Genomic DNA, 10,526 nt, shown 5'->3' with positions numbered 1-10,526 from the left:
AGCAACTCCTGTTGACAGGTATCTAGTTGTTTTCTCAGGTCACTGTCCTCATAACTTGATCTAATGTCCCTCCTCCATGCCTCACTGACTACCTTATGGCATTCTTCCTTTAACTCCCATGCCATCTCGTATCTGAAGCACACTCTTCTTTTCCTTCTCTTGTGACTTGTTCTGCATGTTTCAATGAGGAGTGGTGAATGGTCAGATTTAACTGCTGCAAGAGCAGTGCACGAGCTATGTTTGAAAATATCATTCCATTCCTTATTTCCCATTGCTCTATCAATCTTTTCCTTTGTGAATTCCCTGCCAGCCCTATTGTTAGACCATGTAAAGCTTAGTCCCTGCGAGTGAATGTCATTAAGGCCACAAAATTCAACTGCTTGCCTAAAATCCTCAATTTGTTTATAGGGTCTGCTTGCTCCACCCATTTTCTCCTTTTGGTGAAGGATCTCATTGAAGTCTCCAGAGCACAGCCAGGCCATGGGCCTAGAGGGTTTGATCATTTTCAAAAGTTGCCAACTACCTTTCCTTTTTCCAGTATCTGGGTGACCATAAAAACCAGTAAATTGCCATGTTGGTCCACAATCATCTTCCTGAATCAGTGCACTGATATGCCATCTAGTGTAATTAATTAATTTGACATTCCATTTATCTTTCCATAAGAGAGCAATACCACCACTTAGTCCCACACAATCAACTGCAAAGCAACCATCCATCATTAAAGTTCTCCTAATCCCTTCCATTCTTTTTGTTCTGCTTTTAGTTTCCACAAGGAAAACTAACAAGGGGCACTTTTCCTTAGATAAATTCCTAAGGACACAAACTGACCGAGGGTTCCCAAGCCCTCGGCAGTTCCACACCAAAATACTCATTAATTTTGGCAGGGCTGGAGACCAGCCTCTGCCTGAACCAATGGGTCTTCATTTGTGTCATCAAGTCCTTTACTCTTTTTTGAGACCAAGTTGCTATGTGTCTTCCTCCTCTTGCATCCCCTCTGGTAGAAAGCTCTGCCTGTCCTGTTAGGGGTATCAACCAGAGGGGTATCACCATTGCCTTCCTCATGAGTGTCTCTTTCCCGAGCCTTTCTTTTCCACCTTCTGACAGTGCTTACCAAGTCAACCCTACCATGCTGCACGTGATCATTTGAGCTAGCCAACTTGCATAACTCCCTTACTTTTCCCGAATCCTGCTGCCTAGGAACCTGCTGCCTAGGGACATCAAACCTCCTAGTAGGAGCCACCCCCTTCCTTTTTGAACTTTCCCACTTTCCATGATCAAAGGTGGGGTTCCAATTTCCTTCTTTGCACATGAGGTCCTTTTTTGGTGTGTCAGACCCGAAAGATGACACATGCACGTGTTTTGACTACAGGCCTTCAAAGGATTGATCTTCCAGCTGATCTTGTAGCTGGTTCCCAAGGTAGCTACCCTGGACAGGATCAACTCCTACTATTGTTTCCTCTGCTGGTGGTTGGGATTGGACCCCTTGCTTCTTTTCTTCCTCATTTTCCGCTAGGGATGTGTCTTGCTTTCCCGCCAAAACTTCCACTTCGAGAGCTTTGCCCTTGCACCTTGGTTCTTCATGTGCAACCCGATCCCTGTCTCCTTGTTGTTCATCCTTGCGGTGGTTCCCACCTCCACCACCACCATACCTACGCCTGTCAAAGATGTTTGTGTTTCTGGGTTGCCCTCGTAACCAGGGGCCAAATTGGTATGAAACTTGTTCATCGCCTTGTTGCTCGACTCTCTGCCTTGTGCAGCTCCTTCCTTTGTGAAAAAGCACCCCACACTTGAAGCAAAAGCTTTGTAAACATTCGTATTCTTTAAACTTATGATATTGTATCTTAAGAATTATACTTCATCATAATTATATATGCATACTTTCTTGTCATATATAGTCATATCATATCATAAATTTCAAATAAAATTATAATCTTGCATAGAATATTGTGATACATGTTTCTTAACATAAAAATCATAGATATTTTGATGTATAACTACTCTTTACATAAAATGATGGCTTTCCATAAATATTTTAATGCAACTAATCTTCACATAAAATCAGTGTTTCATAAAATATCTTCATGCATGCGCCATGCAATTAATATAAACCTTATGCATAAAATCATGGCATTTATAAATTTATCATAGCAGTCAAAAATCATTTCCTTCACGACTTGGTACTTAAAAGGGGTTTCCAATGGAAGACGTACTTGCATTGGAAGCCCCTTTTTGCATGGGAGAGATGAAGTGTAGGGTTAGTTTATGGAATCTAAAAATACCAAAGAGGATAAGTGCAATGACCCGGCCCAATAATTCTAAAGTCGAAATAGTCATTGAGCCTAAATTCTATTTAATGGGTCATATTGGATAAGCTCACGAGCTATAAATTTGAGGTTGATTATGAGTTTTTAATTAGGTTCAATAACTAGATTAAATCTTATTTATTATTTATTAAATGAGTTATACTCCTTTTAGAATTTAAAGATTGGCTATTAAAAATTTATCTCAATTTAAAGTCATCACTGATTGAAGTTTCTTACACTGATTGAAGTTGCTTACATAGTCTCAGTCACTCTCAATCCTACATTAATTGAATAATTAGAATATGTTTTTAATTTCAAACACACTAGGATTACAATTCTAGAATCCTCTTCACCTTAAAATTCTAAAACTCAACCCATACCATCACTCATATAGTATAAAATCCTATAAATAGAGTCCCAAGAACTATAAGTGCACTTATCTCTTCAAGCCTAGGTTGGTTTTTTTTTTTCTTCTTCTTCTTCTTCTTCTTCTTTCTATAGCATGTCGCAGCCTCATCTCCTCCACCATGAAACATGGCAAGGCCACCATCGTCTCTTCCTCCCTCCTACTCACAGCCACTATCGTCCCTCCATCGCACCGTACTGATCGATTTTGTGTTGAAAATTTTAGGAAGCAACACTACAAGGTAAGTATCTTGATCATAAATTAGGATTAACACACGTTAGCTAGTTATGTATTATTAATATTATTAAAACCAATTCTTTGAAACTCCATGCACGCATTTCATGATATTTGCAAGCACGTCATTCATCATGTTTCATCTCGTATATTATAGTTATGTATGTATTATGCATCTCATGTTGCATAAGACACGTAAGTTTTTATAAGATCAAGTGTAAGATAAGCTTAGATCAGTTCATAAGATGGTCATTAGATGCATGGTACCAATGCGATTTATAGTTGGATGTGCAAGTCATGGACGTAAGCGTGGTCCACCATAATATGGTATAATACTATTAGTGGCTCTACTTGCGGCTGTGGAAAGTGGGGCCAGTGCACAACCTTGCACACATGGTTAAGTGTGTGGGCTAGTAAGATAAGTCAGATAATTCAAGACAAGTTATGTATGACATAAGCATACATATGAATGATCATGATTTTAAGTTCTCAATATGAAATATTTTATGAAAAAAACCATGTTAAATATGTTTCCATTATGATGGGTTTGTTATTGAGTCTTTGACCGCCTTTAGTTTAGTTTTATGCTTTTAAACCACCATAAGTCAGAATATTTATGAAGCTAGAACTACAAAATGGGATTTGGTTTAGGGAGACGTGACATTGGCCTAAATTATGTACAAATATGTTTTATAGCACAGATTTCTAGAAATTTTAATAAATGCTTCCATGCACCTTCTTTTAAGATTTTGGTATTTTTAATAAATAAAGATTGTATTATAAGGAATCTTTGTATCTAGCACTTCTTTTATAATCAAAGAAAATATTTTTAAGTCAAGATTAGTAATAGCACACCGAGTCCCAAGAAATTTTAAAATTGACTATTTTTAACCGTGGGGAGCGGAGTGTTATAATAAGCCTCTTTGCTTGGAGAGCATGCACAGAAACTTTGGAACAAGGTCAAGTGAAACAGAGGATTGCAATTTGCAAGCATATATTATGGTCCTCCCCACAAGTGAAACAACCTTGGAAGGATAAACTTAACACATACATAACCAATACTTTGAATTCTTGGAGCTTTGGAAACCTAGCAAGCTGATTAATGATAAAGTCAATTAAGGAATTCGTGGCTTTCTTCTTTACTCTAGCCTGGGGAATATCGAAGTATCTGAATACGTGGATTTATGATAAGTCTGAAACTGTCCTGAAACAAATAGTAGAGCAAAGCATAGACTGCGTCAAGAGCTATAATGCCATCATGGCTTCAACCATGGGGTTGTTGCAGGACACAGCTCTCAGATGAAGAGCACCTCCTATGGGCACAGTTAAACTCAGTGTAGATGAAGCCTTGTACAAAGAGAGATGCAAAACTGAAACAGATCAGTACTAAGGGACGACAAAGGTCAAGTAATCACGGTGATGAGCAGAATACAAGAGGAAATGAATGAAGTCCGAGATATAGAAACTCTGGCAGCGTTAGGAGGACTACAAATTAGCAGAAATATGGATTCCCAGAAGAAAAATCTATACAACCTCTGTTATTCACACAATTTCTACACACTACATTCTTTTTAATTTTTATTATTTTTTTCTTTTATCAAATATTGAATATATGAATAATGAATAAAAGAATTGAATTAGTTTAAAAAGAATAAACTCAAAAAAATTTTAAAAAGCAAAATTTTAAAAAAATATTAAAAAATTTAAAAATTTAAAAAAATATGATGTGTGGAAGTTTGGGAGGTTGTGTAGCATTGCTATTTTCAGAAACATGGATTTACAATGTCTCTGGGAGCAGCCATCAATTCCACTTCAACAAACTTATCTCGACAATGGCCTTCGGTGACAGAAATCAAACCCCTCTTCAAACTTTTCAATCTCATTATGTGGTCGATGAGTGCAGGGAAGGAAATAAGGCAACAAGCCCATGCTCTTACGCGACGCGAGAGATGTGAATTGAATTGCAGTTTGGTGGTAATCATGTCCAGATGACAATTGCCCAAATTGTATCAGTTGATGCTTTCTTGTAGTTGAGTTTGAAGTAATGAATTTTTATTTTTTTTATTGGCACTGGATGTCCAGAAACAGCGTCCTGACCAATCACGGGAGTGCACAGCTCTCGGCAAGTAATCTCCTTTCTTGCAGCTCACAGTGATTACAAAAATGTGCCCTTAATTGTACACATATTGCGATTCTTTTGTATTTTTAGACTGATAAAAAATATAATATCCTTTATTCAACAACGAACTATTCTTTTATCTAGGTGGATCCATAGAAAAAGTACATCTTTTCCACCAAAACAAGAAAGTACAAAACATCACCTAAAGTTTATATGAATATATGGAATGACCTGGGAACCCATGATAATTATTAATTAGTTCTTGGTTGATCCTTCTATCCTAACACTCCCATGTCCTTCAATTATTAGTTGATGAGTAGTACTATCATATCTCGGCATCAAGCTCCAGTATGAGATCGTGGGGTCCCAAAATAGAGGCAAAAGTAGTACCCTTGTGCTGAGGAAGCTGGTTGATTTTGTTTGAATCCTCCTCAGTCAAGCACCAATCAAAGATCTGCAGGTTCTCCTTCATCCTTTCCTTGTTGAAGCTCTTTGCAACAAAACTCACCCCCTGCTCATATACCCATCTCAAAGATATCTGCAAGCCAATGCATTTACCAATATAAGAAAATCATTAATGAAGACTACTTGGCAAGAACAGTACTACCAAAACCTTTTTGGAAAAAATAAACAAATAGACAAGATTTTCCTCATAAATCTAGTAAACCGTCCTTCAAGTAATTTGATCGAAACAAGATTAAAAAAAGAAACTGTTTTGCTTGGTGAAAAATCATGTGTTCTATCTCTAAAAAGGACTCATAAAAGGGGGGGAAAAAAAAAGGTATACCTGGGCAGTAGTTTTGCCTTTAGCCTTAGCAATGTCTCTCAGGACATCACAGTCTATAATCCTATTGTCTCCCCACTTCGTCCCATTTGCACCCAGTGGAGTGTAAGCCGTAATATGTATATCATTGGCTTGGCAAAACTCTCTCAATTTCTTCTGATGCCAAAGCGGGTTCATCTCCACCTGAAGAAGATATGCGTTAGAGTTTGGAATTCCTATGATCATTAGGAATCAAAATCTGAAAGTTGGACAAGTTAATTAATATTACTTGATTCACAGCCGGAGGGATTTTGGCGACAGAAAGCAGCTCCTCAAGCTTCTTACAAGAGAAATTGCTGACACCAATGGCCCTTGTGAGGCCCAGATTCTTACATTCCTCCATGCCTTCCCAAACTGACTTTATATCTAAGGGAAATGCGTGTTCTTTAACAATGGGCATCTTACGCACCTCTTGACTCACTCTCAACGGCCAATGAATTAGGTACATATCAATGTAGTCCAATTTCAGATTCCTGTATGGTTGGTTTATAAAGGATTCATTATATATTGAGAAGGCCGATGCTCAACTTTCAGGGGAAAAATATTACTCTATTTATTGGAGCAGATCAGATTATTTCTACTCACAATTTGGTGCGAAGAATACAGTAATCTTCCACATTGTTAGACATGATATAATATGATTTACAAGAAATTTAGATTTTAAACTTTTCTTGTAAACTAAAGCTAGCTCTACAATATCAAGAGTGTGGAGAATGTGTTCTCTATGGACCTGTAAGTAAAACTTCTTATTGTTAGCCACAGTTTACAAATGTTGCATGAATCCTTGTCCTATTATTGGCTTATAGCAATCCCAATGGGCTTTTGTAAAATACATTTTTTTTTAAAATATAAAGAAATATGGCTAAAAGTCCATTTCATTATATATGTATATATATATATATATATGCATAGACTAATGTTAATGTCCTAGATTATCTATTTTATTTCTATTTTAGATTCAGCTATAATAAATCCTCTACATGTAGAGGTTAATGTTCATTTCTATAAATAATTTTTTTATTATTTTTCTTTCATTTCATCTTCTTTCATTTTTATATTATTTTCATTTTAACTTTTTTACCACTTTTGCACAGGCCCACTCTCTTATCTATTATCTACTCTCTAGCACTCTGTTTATAGTCCTTTCGACTTTTATGCATATAAAAGTTTTGATATTGTTAATAATAAATGCAGGTAATTTTTTTTTTTTTTTTATCTTTTTACACTTTTTTTAAATAATTTAAAATATTACATTATACATAAAAAAATATTATAAATATCAAAATATATGATGTACAAATAAATATTTGAAATATATAATGTGTAGAGAATATAATATTTGAAATAAATAAAAAAATTAAAAAGTATAATATTTAAATAATATAAAGAAAAAATAAATAAATTTATATATAATATATTGTAAAAATTAGTATCTAAAATACAAAAAATAAATTTTTATAATATATTTTAAAAAATAGAATAAAGAAGTGCTTGAAAATGCTCGGTAGTTAGTGATGAAAAAATCATCTCTCCATCCATATATCCTGGGTACACGCGTAACCCAAGTAAAGCCTCATTTCATTAGGATTTGAAATACATGGGACCGAACTTGCCATGCTAATGCTCCATTACCGTCCAAGAAAAGCTGGCCCAGTAATTATGACCAAGAAAAAAGAGTAAAGAAAGACAAAAAGTAACGATACCTAAGACTCATCTTGATAGCCGGGACGACAAGATCACGCTCGGCAGAGGCAGCCCAAAGCTTGGTGGTGATGAAGAGCTCGTCCCTGGACTTCACGAGGCCGAGCCTAAGAGCTTCGGCAATTGCTTCGCCCAGAGGCTGCTCCGACCCATAAACAAAGGCGGTGTCAAAGTGTCGGTACCCTGCTTTTATTGCCTCTATGATTGCGGTCTTTGCCGTTTCTGGATCGGCCGGCGGATACGATGAGGTTCCCATGCCCACAACCGGCATCCTAAGCTCATTCTTGGAGCTCAGAGTTACCTCAGGACACGTTGTCATTTCTTCCGATCCTGACTTCCAGATCCCAAACTACACTCGAGTCTCGAGTTGGTCGATCTCTATGCGAACCACTTCCTCTATCTCGATTTATATATTTCGAAAGATAGACAAATAATAGGGCATTGCTACATGAATATGATATTTAATCTATGTTGTTGATATGGACGACTTTGTGTTCCTGACTCCACACCTCACAACTCAAGCGTTTTCACTTGACCGAAATGAAGACAACGACTAGATAGTGACGCAATATTCTACTAGCATCACTATTCAATCGAGACAGCAAACCAAGTTTTACAGTATATGCATACAAGAAATCAAAGGTATTCCTTGAAAAAAAAATTATTACTGTTACAAAAAAAATTTCATAGTGATATCATTTCATATTATTATTTTATAAAAAACTATCATATAGTAGTTTTAGATTCTGTTTAGATGTTAAGAGTATATTAGATCATTTATAAATAATAATAAAATAGTTTGTAAATAATAATAAATAATTTATAAATAATAGTGAATTTAAAGATAATAGTAAAATAATATGAGAATATCTAAAAATAATTATGTTGCCAAACAAATTCTTAATGCAAGATAAAAGAATGTGGTGGATCTTAATATATAATTTATTAGTGATTTGCGACATGTGTTTTAGGAACCAATATCTTTTTGTATTAATATATGGCAATACATCTCAATATTGAGATAAAAAGAGTTGAAGCATGATATATGTTTAAATTAAATAATGCGACAATAGATTCGAAAGTGATTGTTTTGAATTGAATACCAACATGCTCGCAAATTTTGAACCCTCTAGATGGCTGGCTGCAAAATGTTGACTAATCGTTAGCGTTATAATGTTGACCATTAACAGAAGGTTCGATAGGCGTTATAATGTATATTTTAGATTTTTTTTAGGAGTTAGTCTATGTACAGTCTGCAAATGAGAATGTGTGTGTAGAAGATTGCGTATACAGTTTCATTGATAAATAGGATAAAAGGAAAAAAAATACCATTTTAAAAATGATATTATTGTAAGAAATGCTAGATACAGTCCCCATTTGGGGACTGCAATGTAAATTTAAGTAATTTTATCTTTAAATTTTTTTTAAATTACAAAACTATCCCTCCTAAAATGATGATATTTCTCATTTAATAAAGGGTCTGCACATACATTCCCCAAGTGGGAACTGCAAATAGAATTTCTTTTATTGTAATTAAATTTTTTTTTAAACATAACTGTATGGACTTGCATGAGCAGTCTCCATTTGGAGGACTGTATGTAGACTAACTCTTTTTTTTATTACTATTTTACACTTTTTTTAGTTTTTTTTTTTTTTTCACTACAAGAAATAACGTTATTTCCGGCGATTTATTGTTTGTTGCTAATAAAATCGCCGCAATAGTTTATAATCTTGGCGATTTGTTTGTCGACGCGGCCTCCAAACCCAATTGACTTTGGAAATATCATTTGCAGCGATTTTAACTTAAATTGTAGCAAAAAAAATTGCCAAAAAATGAATTTTTTTTTTTTTTTTTTGCGACGGACAGTTTCACTGCAATTACATCTTTAATGAAAAGCCTCCAAAAATGCACTAAAATCACATTTCCCCCCCTCCCCGTCACTTTGCTCCCGTACATTCCCAAATGTCGAGTTCACCTTCCTCTCCAACTTCTTCCTCTCCACTAATTTTTTCTCTACCTCCACATTAAGCAAAATCTACTCAAAATGCTTTGCTACGCGGTTGTCTCTTCCACCAAAATCAATCACTAACAGCGGAGCTACTCCTCCGATTTGGCCGCATCTGAAGCAAAATCCACTCATCATCGTGCATCACTCCCTCTTCTACCAGTTCCAGTTCAAATAGTGCGACTTTTGACATTCCCAACTATGCCGTTCGACATCAAGCAAACCCATTTCTTGCAGTAGTGGGTTATCCAACTCATTTCCATCCCGTCCTCCCTCCACTCAGTAAGATACTCTGTTTTTTTAGACTATGTTCTTAATGAAACCGTTTAGGTCAAGTAGATATAGGGATGGTTTGCTCTTTCAATTTATGTATAAATTGCCTATGTGTTTGTGTATGTGTAATGTAACTGTGGAATTGCTTATAATGTATTTTAAAATCAATACATTCAATCTTAGGTGTGACTGACTAATAAACAAATGGTTATGATTTTGGAACCGAAAGCATGGGGGAATCCAAAGCTGGAACCCAAACAGAACAATGGTTTGGCTTTGGTCGAGTTGAACTACTATATAGTAGGCCAAATTGGTGATTAGGGAAGAAAAACAGGATAATTTGTTTCACTATCTCTCCTTTGGTGTGTTCCATCCAAGTAACAGAAAATAATATAGTCCTCACAAAAAAAAAAAACCAAAGTAGGGAAAAATGTGTACTGAAACAATTATAAAAGAGCTTTCCCATTTACCTAATCTGTCATGGAGGATTTTTAGGAGTTTGAGGAGATGGTTGAGGTTGATGATCATGGCATGACAAAATTACCCTGTGAGACAGTACCATTGTTTTCTCCTGAATTCACACCATCGAGTGCAAAATCAACATATTAGTCTAAAGCTAGCTCAACCCATTAATTCACACCATCATGATGCACCATAAACT

General features: G+C 35.6%; 1 protein-coding gene across 1 annotated transcript; it reads right to left on the bottom strand.

Annotated features, from left to right (window-relative positions):
• Positions 1-5,123: 5,123 nt before the first annotated feature.
• On the bottom strand, positions 5,124-8,114 carry LOC108996990 (D-galacturonate reductase-like). The gene is made up of 4 exons (XM_018973064.2): positions 7,589-8,114; positions 6,115-6,358; positions 5,850-6,029; positions 5,124-5,600 (listed from the first exon to the last, which is right to left on the bottom strand). Exons 1-4 carry the CDS (start codon positions 7,903-7,905, stop codon positions 5,388-5,390), a joined length of 954 nt encoding a protein of 317 aa, XP_018828609.1. The 5' UTR covers positions 7,906-8,114; the 3' UTR covers positions 5,124-5,387.
• Between the last annotated feature and the right edge of the window lie 2,412 nt (positions 8,115-10,526).

Source organism: Juglans regia, chromosome 13 (genome assembly GCF_001411555.2).
Source record: "Juglans regia cultivar Chandler chromosome 13, Walnut 2.0, whole genome shotgun sequence".
Taxonomy (NCBI): Eukaryota; Viridiplantae; Streptophyta; class Magnoliopsida; order Fagales; family Juglandaceae; genus Juglans; species Juglans regia.
Note: the sequence above shows the minus strand (reverse complement) of the source record. Positions and strands in the feature narration are given on the sequence as shown.

Coding starts and splice junctions, on each gene's coding strand:
- LOC108996990 (XM_018973064.2), bottom strand. CDS start 7,905: ATGACAACGTGTCCTGAGGTAACTCTGAGCTCCAAGAATGAGCTTAGG. Junction 6,030..6,114: donor TCCCTCCGGCTGTGAATCAA/GTAATATTAATT, acceptor TATCTTCTTCAG/GTGGAGATGAACCCGCTTTG. Junction 5,601..5,849: donor AAGGCAAAACTACTGCCCAG/GTATACCTTTTT, acceptor ATTGGCTTGCAG/ATATCTTTGAGATGGGTATA.